This window comes from Macadamia integrifolia, chromosome 9 (genome assembly GCF_013358625.1).
Source record: "Macadamia integrifolia cultivar HAES 741 chromosome 9, SCU_Mint_v3, whole genome shotgun sequence".
Lineage (NCBI taxonomy): Eukaryota > Viridiplantae > Streptophyta > Magnoliopsida > Proteales > Proteaceae > Macadamia > Macadamia integrifolia.
In genome coordinates this window covers 1,184,334-1,207,721 of record NC_056565.1, presented here as the reverse complement: position 1 = coordinate 1,207,721, position 23,388 = coordinate 1,184,334, and the positions used below count along the sequence as shown (strand labels likewise).

General features: G+C 39.6%; 1 protein-coding gene and 1 long non-coding RNA gene across 3 annotated transcripts in view; both read left to right on the top strand.

Moving 5' to 3' along the window:
* Nucleotides 1–1,381: 1,381 nt before the first annotated feature.
* The window catches only part of LOC122089067 (transcription antitermination protein NusB), a 22,950-nt gene continuing 943 nt past the window's right edge, over nt 1,382–23,388 (top strand). Inside the window, exons 1-5 of one of the 2 annotated variants that reach the window (XM_042658501.1) lie at nt 1,382–1,758; nt 1,849–1,925; nt 2,129–2,263; nt 17,387–17,441; nt 17,665–17,772. In XM_042658501.1, the coding sequence (XP_042514435.1) occupies nt 1,445–1,758; nt 1,849–1,925; nt 2,129–2,263; nt 17,387–17,441; nt 17,665–17,772 (689 nt within the window). In that variant the 5' untranslated portion in view covers nt 1,382–1,444. The remainder of the gene's footprint in view (nt 1,759–1,848; nt 1,926–2,128; nt 2,264–17,386; nt 17,442–17,664; nt 17,773–23,388) is intronic. The other variant, XM_042658500.1, reaches the window with a different exon arrangement.
* Nucleotides 4,149–7,241, top strand: LOC122089068. The gene is made up of 2 exons (XR_006143203.1): nt 4,149–4,205; nt 6,965–7,241. It is a non-coding gene; the product is annotated as an uncharacterized LOC122089068 (long non-coding RNA).

The window sequence follows — 23,388 nt, the reverse complement described above, 5'->3', positions numbered from 1 at the left end:
AAAAAAAAAAAAAAAAAAAAAAAAAGAAGAAGGTGGGTTAGGAGTTAGGACTGAGAGATACTAAATCCCACAATAAAGCTCTTCTTTTAAATTTGGTATAGAGGTTGCGTAATGAGCCGGATTCTCTTTGGGCCATGACTCTTCAAGCGAAATACTTCTCAAACAAATTGATTTTATGTCTATCTTTAAAAAGAAAAGATCCTGGATTTGAAATATTATTACTTCTATTATTCCAACACTCAAACGCATGGTCAACATTAAAGTGGGGACAAGCAATTCTGCTTTCTTTTGGTTTGATCCTTGGATCCCGGCAATCCTTGATAGTTCGATTCCGATCACTTCCATGAACCCATATCCTAATTTTAATGTTAATAAGATGATGAATATAGATACCTAGAATGAACAAGCTTTAGTCAATCACCTCTCATCTACCTAATAAATGAAATTGTAAAGATTTAGCCAAATTCTAATTTTGACGTATTGCTTGATGGAATCCCTTTTAGGACAATCATAGGAAAATGTTTGAATATTGATTCCTCATGTGTGTTTTGCGATAAGGAACCAAATTCTATATACCACCTTTTCATTTATTTGTGAGTTTGCTGACAGGATATGGGTTGGTAGTCCACTACGTCCTAAAAACTTGCAGTTATCTTCTCTCATTGAGTTAGTCAAATATTTCTTCTTACGCACTGATTTGTAGAAATATGAGAGAAGTATTGTGCCTATAATTGCTTACTTTTTATGGTGTCATATAAATGATATAATTGCAAAAAATATCGATCCCAACCTTATGTTAATTATTCTAAATATTAACCTTTGGATCTTTGATTTGAATTTGCTTCAAGGCACTAACTCAAGCGATGCCATCTCCTTCGTTATACCTCATAGGAAGACATTTGCCTATTCCTTTTTATATTAGTTTGCATTGTTACTAATTTTTTGGGATCAAACTCTTTTTGAATATGTGGCATATTATCTCAAGGATTTTTTCAAGCAATCGAAATGGCAATCACGTCATCAAAATCTATGGAAGAAATAGAAACCATAGGGGTTTTGCATGAATTACGATTGACGGCTACAAAGGATTGGACTATCAATGACGTTTGGGTTTACAAAAAAGCTTATTTTAAATTATTCCAAAGCATTTGAACAACAGCTGACCTCTTCTTAATTTTAAAATTTTCTGAAAAAATATATGCTAATTTTGGGATAGTTCAGTACTTGTACAAATGCAGCAACTCTAATTCCCCTATGATGTAATATTTTTCTTCATTTTTTTTAAGAAAAAAAATGGTTTTTCTTAAACACCATCTCGTCTTCCCCTTTTACCAAAATACCCGTCCCTAGTCCACGTTTGGTTAAAGGGCGAAGATACTGTTATCTTCCGAGTTCTGATAGATATCTATCTTCAGAGGCCATAGAGCTTTAATTCTGACCCAGAATGGAAGGAAGCTCTGCTCTCAGTTTCTCTTCTTCGATGTTCCATAACAACGTGGATTTCTACAGTTTTTTTACCGCTTTTCCACGGTCCCGGACGATTAGTTTCCATCCCAAACCAATTAAAACTTGTGGTTTATGGGCAAAGAGACAGATCTTTTTATCGTCTCTTAGAGGTTCCCTTACTTCTCCTGCTTCCGCTGTTACAGAAGCTCTCGAAAAGGCTACAGTCTCTGTTTCTTCACCGAAAGAAACGTTTCCAAAGATTGATAAGAGTGGAAGGTTCTGTAGCCCGAGAGCTGCCAGAGAGCTTGCTCTGTGAGTGGAAGATTCGCTTTCTCTCTCTCTCTCTGGGTGCGTGTGGGTACTTTTATTTTCGAATTTAAAATGGTGGAAATATAATGACAGGTTGATACTTTATGCTGCTTGTTTAGAAGGGTCTGACCCAGTTCGGCTGTTAGAAAAGAGACTGAAAGCGAGAAGAGGTCGGTTTTTTCTTTCAGCTGCTTGAATTTGTTCAATTTTTCATATTCAGAACGTTTCTTTTATTTTGAACCATTTGTGTAATCTAGCCCTACCCATAAAATGGAACCAGTTATTCGTTTAGACAGAGAAACCCCATGGGCACTGGGGAACTCCCTTGATGGATAATACGTTTGACTTAGTGGTATCTCATCTGCACCTTCAGAACCTGGTTATGAGTTCAACAAGGCCTTGTTGTTGGAATACAATCACATGAGCTTCAGTGGGCCCCCTCTCTCGACGGAGACGGAAGAAATAGCAGAGGAGCACTTACGGAGGAATGAAAAGGAATCTGCAATAGGTAAAATTGTTGACCTTAATATTTTTTCTTAGTTGCAAATGAATTCGTCCCAGTTTAAAATATAGCTAAACATGGTGGGTTTTACCAGTGGAATACCTCCCATTGTTGAATTGTATTGAATAGCTTGTTCTTTCATTAGCTGGGTTACAGTCTTTATAGAGATTACATCAGATCATAACCTAAATGGAAATAAGGATTACAATCAAATCAGATCATAACCTAAATGTAAATAAGGATTACAATCAAATTCTTACAAGAATAACTGATAGCAATTTCTGGCTTTCCAACTGTAGAAGATATAGGATCCAAGATTCTGTGGTGATTTGTCACATGTGGGATTGAGCTGAAGCGTGTCATACATGCTGGTCAATACACCTCCTCAAGTTCGAGGTGGGGGTGAGCGAACCTTCAACTTGTCATGCAAGAACTGGAACCGAGCTCTTGTAAGGGGCTTGGTAAGAGCATCAGCCAGCTGATCAGTGGTCGAGATGAATTGCACGGTCAGTTGGCGATTCGCGACCCTTTTACGAACAAAGTAGAAATCAATTTCGACATGTTTAGTGCGAGCGTGGAGTACCGGATTAGTAGAGAGGTACGTGGCCCCAATGTTGTCGCACCACAGGATGGGGGAACAGTGGAGAGAAAAACTCTGTTTTTGAAAGAGAGATTCTAGCCAGATCAGCTCCGCAGCGGCATCAGCTAGGGCCTTGTCTTCAGCCTCAGTAGAGGAACGGGCCACTGTTTTCTGCTTGCGAGAGGACCAAGAGATTAGATTTGGTCCGAGATAAATAGCATAGGCACCAGTGGACCTGTGGTCAGTGCTACTGCCAGCCCAATCAGCATCAGAGAAGGCTTGTAGAGTGGCACTAGAAGATCGCTCAACCAAGAGACCATGGGAAGAGCTGTGTTTGAGGTACCGTAGTATACGTTTGACATTGCTCCAATGATCCATTGTTGGAGCATGCATATGCTGACACGCCCTGTTTATTGCAAAAGCCACATCAGGGCGAGTAAGGGTAACATATTGTAGAGCACCTACCATAGAACGATACCGAGTGGGGTCATCAAAGGAAGCACCCCCTGAAGGAGAAGTTGGAACCATAGTTTTTAAGGCGGTAAGGCGACGGAGGCGTTTGAGGGCCTTTCGGAGCTCCTTAGCAATAAGGCGGGCATAAAGCGTCGCCTTATTGACTAAAGCGTTATTGTGTAATTTTTTTTATAAAACCAATCTATTTGGCTCAAATCCTAGTTGAATCCTATTACTCATATGCTAAATAAATATTAAAGGTTTATATTCATACCAATGTAAGATATTCATCAAGAAAACAAATTAATAAAGTGAATAAACTAAGTTTATCTTCATCAATCTTCAATCATCAATCATCAATCATCAATCATCAATAATCAATCATCAATCATCAATCATCAATATTCAATCATCAATCATCAATCATCAATCATCAATCATCATAACATATTAACATATAATATAAATACATAATTATGAAACAAAATTATAAATATAAAGAAAAGAAGACATAAAATATACAAGTATTTATTATACTTACCTCTATGATGTCATAATGAGTGCCTAAGCCCTAAGGTCATCCACTATATTTCTACTCCTGTCAAAGAAGTAATTAAGAACTTAGAATTAAAACACATCGAAAGTAAAAATCGAGATGCCAAATTAAATGGATGAGAAGTGACTAACCTGGGGATTCTTAATCATTCTAAAAAACTTTAAACTTCAATGAAGAAAAAACATAAAATAAACTAAAATGCTAAAAATTTAGTAAACAATGAAAGTCAAACACTTAAAAGTTCAAGGACTCAAAAAACTTTAAAGTTTAAAGACTCAAAATACGTCAAAGTTCAAGACTCAAAGACTTTCAATCCAAATCAGTAATTAAATTAAAATCTTCTTCTTCATCTGCATTTTGTTGCTGGCTTGCATCATTTGGAGCTATGCCATAATCATCCTCAATGTTTTCATCATCACGAATATCCTCTTCACTCATCTCATCCACTTCTTCATCTGAAGAATCCTCAAGCTCAACCCTCCTACCACGCCGGGTATAGCAAAGATTGGTTCCACTGGTAGATGCTGGAGCCCTCTTTGGTCTATTTTGGCCTTGATATGATGAAGATGCTCCAAGTGCTCTATCAACATCTCTCCAAGTGAGATCATTCTCAGGATGAACTAATTCATCCTCTGATTCACCAATCATCCACTCACTACTCTGATTAAGCTCATCGAGCAACAATGGATTGTAGTTTTTACATTGTTCTTTTCTTTCTTGGAACCTTGCTTGAAGTCGGCGATTATATTGAATGTAGACAAGATCATTTAACCGCTGATGCTCTAACCTATTCCTCTTCTTGGTGTGAATCTGAAAAACATTAATAATATGAGGTTATCTACTTATCTTTAATAAAAGTATAAAACCATATTAAGTGAAGTACATGTACTCACAACTCAATAGTCAGTACTCACAAATTCAAATGTGCTCCAATTGCATTCACAACCAGAAGATGAGCAACAAAGACCAAGTATGCGTAATGCAAGCTTTGAAAGGTCAGGAGCAGTACTTCCATGTCGAGACCACCAAGAGACTATAAATATATAATATAAAAAAATAGGTTAAGTAAAAAATCAACATCCAAAGTTCTAAACTAATTAGAACTTTAAAAGGAAATATACTTACTAGGATTCAACTTGTCCCTTTGTCAAATCGTCATGTCCTTTGCAAAACTTCCTTGAACAGTGGTATACTTGTCAACCTGGACAATGATCTTATCTTGCAAGGTCTCATCAGGCACCAACCTTACAAGAACATCATTGAAGGCATCACTTGCTTTTTGAGCTAAGTCCAACTCATTATCTGGATTATCTGCTATTGCCTTAAAGAACTTGTTTGGATTGAGGAAAAAGGCAGCTAAATATATTGATCCATTCATCATAGTCTCACAACGGTGATCAACAATCGCTATGATTTTCTTCCATTTCCTTTTATCGTCTCCAAATTTTTTTTTGATGTTCTTCTTTGCCACTTGTATTGCCATATATACTTCAAGCATAGCAGGCAACTCATCACCATCTACAATCCTCAAGAGTTGAAGAAGAGGCTGTGATGCTCTTATACAATCCATCACACCATTCCAGAATGTTGTAGCAAACACAGTCTCAGAAGCTTTCTTCATTGCCTTTGTAGATGCAAGCTTAGAACGGGACCATTCATCATCAACAAATAATTTTTTCAAAGATTCTTTGTGATTGTATAAGCTCTGGAGTGTTAAAAATGAAGAGGCAAATCTAGTCACTCCAGCCCTCACTAAGTCTCTTCCTGTTTTTTGCCTCATGGCTTCAAGAAGACGAGTGTGCCTGTAGATGAATGCAGTTAATTTCCTGCCCTTCGATATACCAGACATATAAGAGTGTAATTTGCCTACTTCCTCCATCATAAGGTCTATGCAATGAACTACAAATGGACTCCAAAATAACCTCTTCTTTTTCTCCATTAGTAGTCGACCCGCTGTAACATAGTTGGCAGCATTATCAGAGACTACTTGAACCACATTATCTTCACCAATCTCTTCAACCTTACTATCAAGTAGCTTAAATAACATTTCAGCTGTTTGTGATTGGTTAGATGCATCCATAGATTCCAAAAAAAAAGTCCCCTCCGGACAGTTGACAAGAAAATTAATTAGGTGCCTTCCTCTCTTGTCTGTCCACCCATCAGACATGAGTGTGCATCCATATTTCCTCCAATGTCCTTGATACCTTTAACTCATCAATTTTATCCTTTTCAGACTTCAATGGAGGCCCCCTATAGTCATGAATTGAAGAGGGCTTGAAACCTGGTCCATATTGACCAATAGCCTCTACCAATTCCTCAAAACTCCTTAACTTCAAAGCATTAAATGGAACACCACTCTCATAAGCCCACCTTGCAAAGTAAGAACGAAGTTTATCTCTTTCTTCTTTTCTTCTTACTCGGTTCTCCTTTGTTGTCTGATATGAACCTTTATCCCGCCTATCTGCAACCACTTCTTCAGGAGTCCTCCTCACATGCTTATCTATGGGACCCCTTACTTGTTGTTTGGATTGTGTTTGAATGATAGCTTTATTTCTTCTTGAAGTTGTCCCAGAGCTAGGGATAGGAAATGAGACCCCCAAATTGGATACTATATTCTGTTGTGGTCCCGTTACTTCTGTAGGTCCATCACTAACATCCAAATCATCCAAACAATCAAGGTTCCTCTTCCTCTGGTTCTTTAAGATTGCATCTCTCATCTCTTTAGCAATTGCTTCCGTTGTTTTCACACACTTGGCTACATCTCCATAGCCACCAATAAGATGCTGCTTCAATCATTTTATTCCTCCCTTGACATTCTTCCCACAAAGGGTACACTTAATCCAATTTCTGTCTGATACATCAGGCCAATACCCATATTTCCATCTAGGATCATTTGATTTAGCTCTCCTTTTTGGATCCTTGCTTGGATCAATCATTGATTGTGCAGTAGCAGCAGTACTTGTATTTTCACCCCCACTGCTACCACCAATTGTTTCCATAGATGAGTGGATTCAACTTGTCTCTTTGTCTAAGACTGTAATGTGAAAAGGTAATCAGAATAAGAAAAAAAGCTAATAAAAGGGAATATTACTACTATAAGGGAATATTAGCCTATTAGGTAATAAGGTAATAAAAGCAAATGCCTCCATTAAAGAGATATGGGAAAATCAAAATAAGAAAAAGAAAAAGAGAAAAATACTCCAGGAAAAATATTAGTAGTGCTCAGATTAACGCAATCTATACAAATTGGAGTCAAATGTGGAGTCAAAACTTGTGCTGCTCATTCATAAGCTCAAATTCAGATAGCCTTTCTGTGAGATTTTCTTTACATAACTAAGTTTTTTTCTTCTAATTTCTCCAATATTTTAATAAATACGTTAAGCCCTAATGTTATATATATATATATATATATAAAAACCTAAAAAACCAATACTGATCAACCAGACAAGTCTTTACAGTCACCGTAGGAAGAAAAAAAAAACTAATCATACGAACTACGAAGTCTCAGTGAGACACCGAACAAGTCTTTACAGTCACCGTATGGTGTATGATCAATATGAAAGAAGAAGGAAGAAGCAGGGAGAAGAAAGAAGAAAAGAGAAAAAAAAAACTAATCATACGAACTACGAAGTCTCAGTGAGACACCGAACCTGTCTGATATAGTCACCGTATGGTGTATGATCAATATGAAAGAAGAAGGAAGAAGCAGGGAGAAGAAAGAAGAAAAGAGAAAAAAATAAAATAAAATAAAATAATCATACGAACTACGAAGTCTCAGTGAGACACCGAACCTGTCTGATACAGTCACCGTATGGTGTATGATCAATATAAAAGAAGAAGGAAGAAGCAGGGAGAAGAAAGAAGAAAGGAGAAAAAAAAATTGCACAAATCAGAAATTAAAAATATAAACCAAAACATACCTGGAGATGTGGAAGGACACTTCGTTGGAGGTCGTCGAAGGCTGTCGGAGGAGAAGGAGAAGGAGAAGGAGAAGCCGCCGGAGAAGAATCGAAGGAGTCGGCTGCCGCGGCTCATCGTCGGTTAGTTTGGGGTTTTGCGATTTGGAGCGGAGACTGATAGAGATGAAAGCACTTCGCTGGAGGTTGCCGGAGGTCGCCAAAGGCTATCGAAGGAGAAGGAGAAGTTGCCGGAGAAGGATCGAAGGAGGCTCACCGTTGGATGTTTGGGGTTTGCGATTTGTAGGGCAAAGTCGCAGACTGAGAGAGAATGAGAGAGGCGTGATTTTACTGATTTTGGTTTTATTTTTTTTATGGTAAGGGTTTTTATTTTTTATATGGTTTTTGATCCAATGCATCACATGTGCATTAGACCTTATACACCTCCTAATGAGAATATGTAATTTGGAATCTTTATCAAACAATTTTAAAATTAAAAAAATAAAAAAATAAAATTGATCCAATGCATCACATGTGCATCAGACCTTATACATCTCCCAATGAGAATATGTAATTTGGAATCTCCATCAAGCAATTTTAAAATTTGTTTTTAAAAAAAAAATTATCCAATGCATCACATGTGCATCAGACCTTATACACCTCCCAATTAGAATATGTAATTTGGAATCTTCATCAAGCAATTTTAAATTTGTTTAAAAAAAAAAAATAGTAACCGATGATTTGGTCTGGATAAGGTAAGGTGCGTCAACTCTTGCATTGCGGGACAACATATTCCGACTTATGGTGTTATAAAGTTCTAATTCAAGGTAACTTCACAGGAAGAAGCAGATCAAAGCGCCTGACGGACCTATTTTCAAATGTTTCTAGTAATTATGATAGATTGAAGATATACGTGGATAAAAAAAATATACGACAAGATGCATTTAGTCGTCGCTCCTGCAAATGTGATAATGTGTTTTAAAAAAACAAATTCGATCTAATGCATCACATGTGCATCAAAACTTATACACCTGCCAATGAGAAAATGTAATTTGGAATCTTCATCAAAACAATTTTAAATTTTACTTTAAAAATAGTGAACACATAAGGCGACTGCCTCAGGTATAAGGCGTCGCCTTTCGCGCCTTAGCGTCTAAGGCGGTCGCCTTATGCACTTCCCATAAGTCGGTGGGCTGCCTTACCACACATGGATCGCATCAGCGCCTAGGTCGCCTTACCAGCGCCTTAAAAACTATGGTTGGAACAGTCACAGCCAAGGGTGTTCGAATAGGCTTACAATTAGACATGCCTGATCGAGTCAATAAGTCCTGAATATATCGAGATTGGCAGAGAAGAATGCCATTCGGTTGGGGAACTGCTTCAATGCCCAAAAATAAACTCAAAGGACCGAGGTCTTTGATGTGGAATTCGGCCGCCAGTCTGCCAATTGAGTTACCTGGGAAGAAGAATTGCCAGTGACCAATATGTCATCAACATACATCAGAAGATAAATGAGATGACCGTCTAGCTTGTAAATAAATAACGAAGGATCATTCCAGGATGCAGAGAAACCCAGGTGAATTAGAAATGTGGACAACCTGTGAAACCAAGCTCGAGGAGCTTGTTTGAGGCCATACAAAGAGTGATGCAGGCAGCACACATGTGTGGGGCATGAGGGATCCTCAAAGCCCTGGGGTTGTGTCATAAAAACCTCCTCTGTGAGGTGTCCATGTAAGAACGCATTGTGGACGTCAAGTTACCTTAGGTTCCAACCCTGTGAAATAGCAATGGAAAGAATGGCACGCACGGTGGTGGCCTTGACCACGGGGCTGAATGTATCAGTGTAATCAATCTTGTGTTGCTGGTGAAATCCTTTAGCGACTAACCGGGCTTTATATCTCTCAAGAGAACCGTCGGCCTTTCGCTTGATGCGATAGATCCATTTGCAGCCGATGAGATTCATATTTGATAGACGCGGAACAAGAGACTATGTGCCATTTTTTATCAGGGCATTGAACTCATCATTCATTGCATTGCGCTAGGCAGGGTGCTTACTTGCTTGGGAGAAGCAAGTAGGCTCAGAGTTGGCCAAGGTGGTGGTAGTGGTAGTGGTAGTGGTGAGGGCTTGAGGAAGTGAAGAGTCTGTGGGATTGGTGTGAGACCGAAGGCGCATAGGATGGGTGCGCGCTAGTGGGGCAGGAAGAGTGGATGGTTGGGCAGGTGGCGGTGGGTTTGTAAGGAGAGGGGTAGACGGTAGGGCTAATGGTGGTGGTGAGGTACCATATAAGTCCCTAAGGGGACAAGTGCGGCTGGTAGATGGAGGGGAGGACGTTGGGGAGGTGGAGGGTGTTGTGGTGGGCGTGGTAATGGGGGATGGGGAGCGTGGGGGTGGTAAGGGAGTACCACGGTGGGAGGAAGGAATTGAAGTAGGGGCAGAGGCCCATGGAAAGGAAATTGGTGTTGGTGTATGATGTCTTGTATTCCGTCGCAGTTTAATCCAGGGAGTACTGGTGCAGCACCTAGACAAGCAGGACAGCGGTCCCGCTAGCCGGTTAGCAGGCCGTGGGGGTTGCAAGGGGGGTAGGAGGCCCCCTTGCATAGCAAGAGGTGTAGGGGGGCGCAACCCCCCGCTTGAATTTTTTATTTGAGGGCAATTGTGTACTTTCCGGATTAGAGTTTTTTCGCTATATATTTGTAGCGAGGTTTTCTTTCTCAGTAATGCAAGCAATACTGAGAGGTGTGAGGACGAGCGCTGTAACCCTATTCTCCATTGATAGTGAAGCAGGATCTCATCTCACCGGAGACGTAGGCAACCTTGCCGAACCTCGTAAAATCCGTGTGCATTGTTTGTTTTGTTTTTCCATTATCTTCTGCATCGTTTTAGGGTTGCGTTTCTACAATTGGGACCTCAGGACTTGGACGGGCAAGAGTATATGTTGAAAAAGGGAAGACCGTCTCGTCAAAGCGAACATGACGAGCGATGTATGTTCTATTATTTGCGAGATCGAGACAGCGATAACCAATGTGAGCAAGAGAATAGCCAAGAAACACACAAGGGGCAGACTGAAAGTCCATTTTGTACTGATTGTATGGACGAAGCTAGGGAAAGCATAAGCACCCAAAGACTCGAAGAAATGAGTAGTCAGGGAGCTTGTGATGAACAAGCTGGAAAGGGGTTACATTATTAGAGACTCGACCAGGCATTCGGTTAATGAGATACACAGCGGATTCAAAGGCAAAGTGTCAAAAACGTTGTGGGATTGGCGCATGAGCTAGTATGGTAAGACCGGTTTCAACAATGTGTCGATGCCGACGCTCAACAAAGCCTTGCTGCTCATGCGTGTGAGGGCAAGATAGACGGTGTGCAATGCTTTGTTTTTGGAAGAATTGAGGTAGGGAACAAAATTCCCCACCCCAATCAGTTTGGATAGCCTTAATTTTACGGGAAAATTGCCGTTCTACCAAAGCCTGAAATTTTTGAAAAACGGAGAATACATCAGATTTTAATTTTAGGGGATAAAACCAAATGTACCAAGTATTATCGTCAATAAAAATAACAAAGTATCTATGGCCATCAATAGACAAAGAGGAGGAAGGACCCCATACATCACTGTGAACCAGGTCTAAAGGAAATAAACTATGAGAAAAAGTTTGCCCTAATGACAATCTACTAGCTTTGCCTAATTGGCAAACAGGGCACACATAACTAAGCTTGGTGGAGAGACACGGCAAGTCATTGGCACCAATCATGAACTTGAGAAGACCAGAGTGAGGGTGACCAAGTCGTTGATGCCGACCATTGATGGAAGTGCGCTCAGCGACATTGGCGATTGGAGAAGGAGACGGAGAAGACAGGGTATAGAGACCCCCATTACTCGGTCTGGAAAGTAGAATCCTCTTGGTTACTTCATCCTTACAAAGAAGTGAGAAGGGTGAAATTCAAAAAAGACTATTGTCGTGAGCAAATCACTGAACAGAAAGGAGAGGTTTTGTGATAGATGGAACATGCAAGACATCACATAAATTAAAAGAACGAGGGGGGAGAGAGAAGGGAGAGAAGAGGAACCAATACTACTGATGGGGAGTCCCTTACCATTACCCACATGAAGTTGGTCGTTACCATTGTACCCATCATAAGAAGAGAGAGAATGAATATTAGGAGTGACGTGATGGGTTGCACCGGTATCGGGGTACCAGGTCAGAGCGGCGGATGGGTTGTAGTAAGGTGGGTAGGTGGAGGTGGGAAGAAGAGGAGGATTGGTTGTAAAGTAAGCGTCTGGTCTAGGGTTGGGATTAAAGCCAAGATAAGGTTGAGGGGTGGGATAGCCGGGTTGGGTAGGGGGTCGGTAATAACAGGTGTTGGCGTTGTGGTTTGTACGGTTGTAGATGGAGCACCACATGCGCATGCCTGGTTTTTGAAAGCGGCCACCATGGCCACGACGATTACCTCGTCCACGCCCATCGTGATCACCTTTCCCATATTGAGAGTTGGAAGAGGTGGAAGAGGCATCATGTTGAGCAGTGTCAGCTGATGGAGTGTCTTTAGAGGTAGGAGGATCGGTCTCTAATGTGCTACGAGCAGAGGCCTTATTCATGAACTCGTGGCTAAGAAGAACGCCAAGAAGATCAGAATAGGCTAGTGGTTCAGAACGAGCAAGGAGCGTCGGAACGATGTCATGAAGATCTTTGCGAAGAGCGCGAAGAATGTGAAGACAGAGATCAGATTGCTTTATAGGAGACCCAGCTGCAGCCAGCTCATCAGAGAGGGACTTGGCTCGTTGCATAAGGTTGGTCACGGATTCATCAGTCTTCTGAGAGAGGTCTTGAAGGGCGAGGTTGAGAGACATGATTCTGGTGTTAGAAGCAGAACTATAGGCAGAATGGAGAGAGTCCCATATTTGTTTGCTAGTTTCTTTGTCAACGATGAGAGGGAGGATATAAGGAGACTCATAATCAGGGAGTCTTGATCGTCCTAGCCAGAAGCAGCGGTTGGGTCAGTAGGCCGCACTTTGGAGCCATCGAGATGGCCAAAAAATTTCTGACCCTTGAGAAAGGGCTGTATCTGAGTACGCCAGAATAGAAAGTTCTTGGACGTGAGCTTGATGGAGACAAAATGATGTGCTCCCATGAGCGCTGGTTGAGAGGGTTTGGGAGAGGGAGAGGGAGAGGGAGAGGTGAGCTCGGTTAATGGAGTTTCCAGTGACATGGTGAAGAAAAAAGAAAGAGAAAAAAGAAAAAAAGGAGAAGAGGGGCGGTGGCCTATTGAGCTCTTGATACCATGTTGAATTGTATTGAATAGCTTGTTCTTTCATTAGCTGGGTTACAGTTTTTATAGAGATTACATCAGATCATAACCTAAATGGAAATAAGGATTACAATCAAATTCTTCCAAGAATAACTGATAGTAATGTCTGCCTTTCCAACTGTAGAAGATATAGGATCCAAGATTCTGTGGTGATTTGTCACATGTGGGATTGAGCTGGAGTGTGTCATACATGCTGGTCAATACCCATTATTTTATTTTTCATGGATGAAGTTAAAAGCTTCTTAGCTTCTGGTCAAGTGATACCTAACTGAATAATTGAGGTGCTAAATGTTTATAAAATTCCCAGCAAACTGATGCACAATTTGACATATTTTAAGCTATGAGTTCTCTTTTACAAATTCTGTACTTTGAATGCTGACAGTTTGTAGTACCTTTGATTCAGTTCGTTGTGCTGCTAAATGCTAATGCAACTCATATGTTGTAATATTTTAGTGTCTCCTCCATGATATAAAATTGCAGATCCATTTCGTTGTTATTGATCTCCCATTCTGCATGATTGCTACTCAACCTTTCAAGTGCTTTCTTTGATTGCTTTATTTTATTTTCCAACTTAATTCTTCTGAATCCATGCATTGCAATTGCATTATTTCTGATTTCACAGCTGTGAGATGAATGTGATTATAATCCACTGGGTCCAAAAATAAAAAAATCTTTGCAGTGGTCTGAGAATGTTCAACACTTTGCCTAGGGGCAAAGTTTCGCAACCATACAGCCTAGACCACATATACTGTCAGAGAATCAGATTTTTTTTTTTCTTTTTCTTTTTTGAGAAGTAACATTCATTGATTTAAGAGAAAAGTATTATGTAGGGATGCAAGGGATACATCTTACCACATAAGGACCCACTCAAACAGCTACTCTAAAACAAGTACAACATCCAAATAAGAGTTCAGTAATAGTTGGCATCTTGGTCACTGTGGTGATCATTGATTAGATATGAGTTAAAGACTATTTAGTTATCCAGCCCAAAAAATGCCTAAGCTATTAGGTGGAGTGACCCACCTGATATATGAAGTCATGCAATGTCCCAAACTTGGTCAATGTGGTATTGTTCCCTGATAAAGACAAGATTAGCTATTTACCAGTTAGATCAAGAGGCATCCATGTAGACAAGACAAGGTCTATAATTTTTAAGGTTGAAGTCAGTTGACTGCAACTAACTAAACTTGGCTTATCAACTACTGTTGTAGAGTTAGAATGTAAGGTTTGTGATTAACTAAAGGAGAAGGAGAGAAAGAGAGAGAAGAAGAATGGGTTGGAGAGGAAGAAGATGAAGAAGAAGAAGAATGGTAGAATATCTGTGTTGTGAGTAAAGTCTCACTTATACCAATATATTACCTCACTAACATATTTACAAGATATTACACATACCTCCCTAAGGAGAGAATAACACAAAACTCCTTAAGGAGGAAAAGGAAAAATAAAACATAACTATTATCTTTAACACTCCCCCTCAAGCTGGAGAATAAATATCATGCATTCCTAGCTTGGACAGCATAGAACTGAACTGATGATGAAGAAGACCCTTTGTGAAGATATCAGCCAGCTAGTCTCCAGTCCTCACAAAAGGTGTGCAGATGTGGCCAGTGTCAATCTTCTCTTTAATGAAGTGTTTGTCCACCTCTATGTGCTTTGTTCTGTCATGTTGCACAGGTCCTTGTTGTCATGATAAAGCCTTATAGGTGCCTCAGTATCAAAACTCAGTTCTTGGACTAGCCTTCTCAATCAGAGAAGCTCACACACTCCATGAGTTATGGCTCTAAATTTTGCCTCTGCACTAGACCGAGCCACCATAGATTTCTTCTGGCTCCGCCATGTGAATAGGTTCCCACCTACAAATGTACAATAGCCTGATGTAGATCTCCTATCAGAGACTGAGCCAGCCCAATCTGCATCAGTGAAGCCTTCTATTCTCGTGTGGTTATGCTTGGCAAAAAGTAGTTATTTTCCTGGAGAGGACTTCAAGTATCGGAGGATGTGGTAAACCGCATCCAAGTGCCCACTCTTGGGAGCATGCATAAATTGACTCACCACCCCCACTGCATAAGTAATGACTGGACGAGTCAAGAACAAATAAATAAGCTTTTCAACTAGCCTTTGATATTTCCTTGCATCAACAAGAGAAGGGTCAGCATCTTCTCCCAACTTATGATTCTACTCAATAGGAGAACTTGCAGGATTGTAACCTAACATTCCTGTTTCTTTCAAGAGGTCTAGAATAAACTTCCTTTGGCATATATTTATGCCCTTCTTGGATCTGGACACTTCAATCCCCAGGAAATACTTTAAGGATCCTAGATCCTTAACCTCAAACTGTTGGGCTAAATAGTTCTTCAGATTGGGTATCTCAGTTCGGCCATCTCCAGTTATCACAATGTCATCAACATAGACAATCAAAGTTGTAATGGTGCCATTACCATGCTTAGTGAACAGAGTGTGGTCAGCCTGACTTTGGGAATAGCCATTCTTCATGATGGCCTGTCGAAATCTTTCAAACCAGGCCTTTGGAGATTGCTTAAGACTATACAGAACCTTCTTGAGAAGGTACACCTTTCTTGCAACTGAAGAGAACTTAAAGCCAGGAGGAGTTTGCATATACACCTTGTCTTCTAAGTCGCCATGTAGGAAGGCATTCTTCACATCCAATTGATACAAGCCTTAATGGTACCTGTAACATACCCTAACTTTCCCCTACTCCACAATGAAAGCTTCACAGAATGAGCCCAATCCAAATAGTTGGTGTTGTCCAACTTCACAATGGAGATCCGAGTATGGGGGTTATCAAAAACCATAAGAGTAGGAGGAGCACTACTCGATGCACTGGCTGAAACATCACCAAAGAGGGCTCCAAGTCCACTATTTTCAGACATTTTGTAGATAAAGAGTCACAAACACACTGGGGAGTACACACTCTACCCAAAAAATCCTTCCCAGATACTCAGAGATAAATTCCACAAAGGAAAGAAACACAATGCCAATGGAAAAAACGGATCAAGGCATACTTTAAGAGAAGCAAGATAGGTCACAACACTCCACAAGACCCAACAAATACAGCTTACAGTCCCACGCAGCCAAAATCCATCATAAAGCACATTTGGAAGCCAACAGGGAGAAAAAACAGGGGAGGGCGGTACTTGAAAAATAGTAGAAGAAGAGGTTGTGAGCTCACACCTCTTTCCCCTTAGAACTGAGGGCTTAGGGCCCTAGTAGAGAAACCTTGGGCAATTCAAATGGGCCATGCACCACCCCCAGTGGTGGCAGGATGAGAGAGAAAGGAGATTCACAAAAAAAGGAGGGCGGTAACCGGAAATTGGTTCTAACATCTCCTCAACAGCTTCAGCCCTTCTAAAAAACTTCTCAAGAGTTTGCTTGGACCTTCTTTCAACCTCATCCCATAAATACTTCAATCTTTTCACATAGTGGTCTCTTCCTTGGAACCCCTTTGTAACCTAGGGTTCCAAAGAGAGAAAATAGGAGGAAACTTGAAATCCGACTCTCAAACCAAGATGTGGTCCTCTGATACCAAGTTACAATGTAAGGTTTGTGATTAACTAAGGGAGAAGGAGAGAAAGAGAGAGAAGAAGAAGAATGGGTTGGAGAGGAAGAAGATGAAGAAGAAGAAGAATGGTAGAATATGTGTGTTATGAGTAAAGTCTCACTAACACCAATATATTACCTCACTAACATATTTACAAGATATTACACATACCTTCCTAAGGAGAGAATAACTCGAACCTCCTTAAGGAAGAAAAGGAAAAATAAAACATAACTAATATCTCTAACATGTAGTTCATGACATAATATCTTATCGGGAGGACAATCATTTTTTGCTGCTATGTTTTTTTATCTAGGTTACCCATGATATGAACATTTCTCAACCTCTCAATGTGTTTTATGAATTATCCATACTGATAGGAGATCTTTCTGAAACTCATTCTGGAAGCCTAATACTCACCTACTGCACAGATTTACCTCTTTGAATCATGTGAAGAGAAAAGTAGCCCATTGAATTTCATTTGATATTCCTACTGTATCCAAATTATAGAAGCTTTGTGTGTGTGCAGCCATGTGTCTTTTTTTTTTTTTTTTTTTGTCGGGGAGGGGGATGTTTTGAAAAAATTGTTATTTGCTGTCATGTGTCTTCTTTTTTTTTTTTTTTTTTTTGGGGGGGGGGTTTTAAAAAAATTGTTGTTTGCTGCCATTATTCTTCAAGCTTTAGCAAACCAAGATTATCCGGGCATGTTATCAGTAGAAGTCTAACAATGTTATTTTATTTTATAATAGCGTGAATGACCTTTGCCTGTTCTGTGTATCTCAGAAGCAGAAGTCCTCTCAGCTCCTCCAAAGTTGGTTTACAGCAAACTGATATTACGGTATGCCCTTCAGGGTTAAGTTATTTAAGTTTTTTTTCATAACAAAAACTTCCGAGGAAAAAGGTGCCATCCACTCATGAGTACTTGTGTACTCCTAGAAGTTTGAGCTTCAATACCGTTCAAGGTTGAGGACAGTTCCCTCTGGTCCTCTGGATGAAAGGAGGGGGCAAGGGTCTTGTAGAGTTTTTTGGTTGTACTCACTGTATTCTTCTTCTTTTCACAGCTTCACAAAAAAGCTTTTGGTTGCAGTCACAGAGAGATGGGATAAGAATGTCCTTGTTATTGACTGTATAGCTCCTCCAAATTGGAAGGTGCATACTTTGAATTACAGGTTTTTAAACCTATTAATTGTTCTATTCTACTTGTTAGCCAAGTAAATTAACATTTTGATCGTATCAGCCTATGAATTTTTCTTGTTAAAGTTCAAAGATTATGGAACAATCATTATTGATTTAAATTCATGTCTTGCTATGTAAACTGCTGCTAATAATCCATCTTTTATTCCGTGCATAACATGTTCATCTTTCTGTTGCATTTAGCTTCTTTTTTCTTTTTCTTGATAGCTATGTAGTTGTTGATATCTACTTGTACGTGGGTGTGTTCTGTCTAAGTTCAATCATTGTAGAATCATCACCTATCCAGAAAGAAAAAAAAACTGTGGTACAATCTTTATTGGTTTAGCTTTACTGTCTTGTGGAGTGTAAACTGTAGCTTGTTTCCATGTGATGTTCCACCCATTATGTGCTCTTTTCATCTTTTCTTTTCTTTCTTCTCTTCTTCTTTTTTTTTTTTTATGAGTTCCCATTGTGTAGCTATGTAGTCATTGATGTGAAGATCAGTCTATGGCATGTATCTGGTTATGTGCCTCTGTAGATAGCCATGTAGTTTTGCTCCTCTTCATATAACGGCATGAACTTAATGTGAAATTTTATGGAAGCAAACATGTCTATGAAAACTCATGTGTCCAATTTAATCTAATTCAATATTGTAAGCTTTCTTTCTCACTCAAGTTTTCATTCTATTGTTAATGCTTGATCCCCCGGCGAGCACTCTTTCTCTTTACCTGGGTAAAATAATTCATATAGAAACACAGAAGAAGAGGATGAGGATGGGAAAAGACCAGATAAAGTAATTTTGTGAGTCCTCCTACTTGTAACTTTACCACTGCACTGCAAATGAATGGAGAATATTAGCCAAAAACTAAATTACTTATTCCATGTAATGCTTTATAAACCTAGTGAGTTACAAAATATGCTGGTTGAGCTCAATTATTCAAGTCTGTGTCCCGTTTCTTTCTGACCATAGATCCCTGGTGACAGTTTCTGGCCTTCGGGATCTTTCCCACTTTTTCCATCACATTATTTGCTCCATCACCTCCTGCCACCCAGTTCATTCACAAAAAAAAATTCTTGCAAACTGGAAGTGCAATGGAAGCTTATAAATTGATTTTGCCTTGCCATGTTGGAGGGGTGATGTAGTTGCATTAGACATTAATACCATATGGAGGCATATGTGCAAGCTTGGGAGGCCCATAAGGTGCTGATGGCAGTCTAATGGGATGAAATTGACCTTTAGGTACTTATATTATAGGTTGGCCTTTTGTTTTTTGGGTTTTATTTTAATGGGCCTAATTTATAAGCTCATAAAGTGGGGACAAAGTTTATAGATAGGATTAGTAGTTAGCTTCTCTAGTTAAATTATGATACTTTATTAGATAGAGTTATGTTTTGAGTTTATCTACTTTATTGAGTGTGTTAGAATGACTAGGAGTCCTTTTATGAGTCAATTTAAGAATTATAAAAGATCTTTATATATGTTATACACCCCCATCAATTAGAGATGATTGGAGTAATGAATGGTTTTTTTTTTTACAAGAGTTTTGGTGTTGTTGAGCAGTGCATATAGGTTTGGTATCCCGGCCAAATCTGATTTCTTTTCTTCTTTTATGTTCTCTTCTTCTCTCTTCTTCCTCCCTAGCAGATCGATTTCATCTCTTTTCTCTCCCCTTCCATCAATCTGATTTCTTCCCTTAAACAATGTAGTTGCTTCTTTTATCTCAGATCTGATCACGGCTTTGGTCATTGGGCCTGCTTGCATCTGAGATTCACAATCTAGATTTTTCAGATTGCATTAAGGGTCCTTGGTGTCAAATGATTAACTGTGATGGTGGAATCTAGCACTCCAGTCCATATGAAGATCTGAATCTTGAGAAGTAACTCATTGACCTATACCAGGGTGGGTGGGAAAGGAGTGTTCTGTAGAAAAACTTGCACTGAGATTATACAGTGAAGATCCCTGAATTGTCAAACGAAAAGCTTTCCATTCCTCTCTAGTCCTGGTTGTAGTTGCACTGTTTAGCAGTGTTAGCAGACTATTGATGAAGAGAGTTCATTCATTCAATGCCTCTGCTAAGAGTTGCTATCCAAACTGTGGTATCAGTCCTCTGTTCCATGTAGTCAGCAACCCATGTGTCTTTCAAGTCTGAATATTCCTCCTTGAGGGGAAGATCAGAGCACCATTTAGTCCCCCAAAGTTGGTTTATGTTTATGATGCCATTTAGCACCTTTCTCTTTATTCCTTGAGAATATGTCTGTTTTTTCTTCAATCTACTTTTTCTAAAAACCATTCCCATGAGTAAGAAAAACAAAAATCATTTAGTGACAACATTTGGTTTTTCTAAACAAAGCGGTTGTCCTCAAAACCAATGAACTCCTTTTGGGAAGCAAGCCACATCGGAGTCTCCAAGATGACAGAGCGTGCTGGAATAGTGCCGAAAGAAACTATGATTAGAGAGAGCTTTCTCCCTTTTGAAGGATACTTTTCTTTCCCAGCAGCTAGCTTATCAACTAACAGCCCCCATGGTTTTTTCCCCTAATAATCAGCACCAAGAGGAAGACCCAAACATGTCGACCACAGATTTTCGAACTACGGTGCAATATGTAGTCAACTCCCCTAACCTTGTGGCTTCCCCAAACCCTGTGGTCCTATCTTCTCAATTTGGAAAAATTGGCCTTAAGCCATAGCCACTTCAATGCATTTTGAAATGCATCTTGGATTGCTGTTTCTGATGGAAAGCCTTTTAGAAGACGTATCATCCTCATTCCTCAAATCCTAAGTGAGATATTACTAGTCCTCCATGGCCAACACTAGATCCTTCTTCCGTTTGTGCACACACTGTCATGGAGGTCCAAACTGAGATCAGTGGGTTATCCTACAGAAGCCCTGTTAGAACAGACACTTCAAAGAAACTTGACATTCCCACCCTGTACACATGGCTTAGCGCATTCTATATAGACTAAATCACCATTTACCATTTATTTTCTGAAAGCTGAAGCTCTTTATCCTCGAATGTCGGCTGTTACTATTGATTCCGGTTCAGACTTTTTCTTGACTGATTTTTTATGTTACTCATTCAGATTTCTGATTTTTTTGGTATACACAAGTATTTCCAAAAGTTTCCATTAGGAAAGCTTGGGGGTTTTTTTTTTTTTTTTTTTTTGGGGGGGGGTGTGTGGGGAGGTTGTTTGAGGACTGAAGAAGATGGAAGATGAACTCTGGGTTTGACCCTGGGCCTCAGGGATGACACCCTGTAGTCTTTACCAGTGCACTCAGTCACCACCATTCTCACATCTGAATCTTATCCTTTATCATTTTTCCCCCTTAGCCTTCATTCTCATTCCTGCCATATCCTTCATCTTTGGCCAGGTTCATACACTTTCATTCTTATCCTTTTCCCTTAAAACAGATACTTTGTCTACGTCATTGGTCCCAAACCATCAGATTTATATATATATATATATATATTTTTTTTTTTTACTTTTTTTTTTGGGGGTGGGGGTGGGGGGGGGGGGGGGGGGGCAGATGAGTTGTAGGGGATTGGGTTCGGTTTAATTTATGATTTTCTGGAAAATTTGTTTGACTCATATTGGCATAAATTTTTTATCACATTCTTTACCCTTCATTTTTTTTTTTTTTTTTAATGACACATTCTTCAGCTAAAAAATTGTCCAAAGTATCCAAAAATTTCATTTTGTCGATAGACAGAAACGGCCAACTAAACAAAATTTACAGCTAAATGGGGAACCACTGTTGAGTTGACAAGCTAAAATGTCCACAAGGGTCCATTAGGTGGTACCTCTAGACTTACACGCCAGTAGTCTTTCAGCTTCTCCACTCCTTCATAACAAGTATGGCATCGCATTGTTTTCCAGTTCAGAGATGGATGATCATAGAAGTCTTGAAAGACTCTCATCAGATCTTGTTTTTAGTGTCCAACGATGCTTTCTGAAAGTTATAATTAATCTATTGGGATGCAAAGCTATATCGCTGCCCAACTCTCTAATTGTCTGGTTGGGTTGGGATTTAAAATCTATTATGTTTAATAATGAAATATTAGTGAAGATATTTAGATAATTAATTAAATAAAAACCTCTCTTTAGAAATTAGATTTTGTCAATTTTGAGAATCTTTGTGGAACTAGGGAGTATAAGTTAACTATCCCTATAGAAACGCAACCCTAAAACGATGCAGAAGATAATGGAAAAACAAAACAAACAATGCACACGGATTTTACGAGGTTCGGCAACGTTGCCTACGTCCCCGGTGAGATGAGATCCTGCTTCACTATCAATGGAGAATAGGGTTACAGCACTCGTCCTCACACCTCTCAGTATTGCTTGCATTCCAGAGAAAGAAACCCTCGCTACAAATATATAGCGAAAAAACCCTAATCCGGATTAAACTACAATTGTCACCATAATCCGGATTAAACTACAATTGCCCTCAAATAAAAAATTTGAGCGGGGGGCTGCGCCCCCCTACACCCCCTGCTATGTAGGGGGGCCTCCTGCCCCCCTTGCAACCCCCATGGCCCGCTAAATGGCTAGCGGGACCGCCGTCCTGCCTGTCTAGGTGCTGCACCAGTACTCCCTGGATTAAACTGCGACGGAATACAAGACATCATACACCAACAATTCCCTCAATGGTATTCCCAAATATTTTCTCTAATTCTCAGCCTAGAGATGAATTTGACCACCTTTAGGCTACTACTCCATTTAAGAAGAGCATTTTTTTTCTCGCTTCAACCAATGAATGGTTGACTTCTGCCTCCACCACATCTGCTCCATTGGAACTGCCATTTGAAACTCCTTTAGATCCATCTTGGCTTGGTGCTTTTGTTCTGATTACATATCTTTCCCTTCTTTTTTTTTCCCCCTACCAATCACATGTCTGATTCAGAAGTTCCTTCTATCTGAATCCTCCCTAAGGTGTCCCAGATCCAATTCTGAGTTTAGAGCTTTCCAGATCACTCAAAGATGAAAGGGTTTTACTGATACAGGATAACTGAAGAAAACTAAACCCTGTAGGTAGTTGGCCCAGTCACAGTATAAACTCACACCCTCTGATTAATAGGATATTCCGTCACCAATAAAAATTGATGCGAACAACTATGTAAGGGGTCAGAGGGGCAATAGAAATATAAATAAGAATATAGAATAGAGGAAAATAATTGAAATTGCTATTAGGGTAATGTGGGGTAATGTGGTTAATGAAGGAGAAAACAAACAAATTGATTAAACCTCATCCTAAACAAGTGAAACTTAGAATATAGTAATGAGGGACTGAATTGGATGTGGTTTGGGAGATAATATTTTCTTCCTCAGTTTTGGTTATACACCCCAATCAGCCAGAAATGAAGAGCGAAAATGTAAAATCAAGGTCACAATCAGAATGGATTTCTAACACCTATACGCTTGGTTTAACATTTTTGTAGTTGGTAGGAATAGCCAATTGTTTTAATTCAATACTTTTGTATGCAAGCATCTCCAGATCGTCTTGATCCTTTTCCACTCAATGATGTTGTAAATGTCTCTCCGGGACTTTTTCTGTAATAATAATGCTGATGACCATAATTTTCTAATACCTTCTTTCTCCCACTCCCACACAC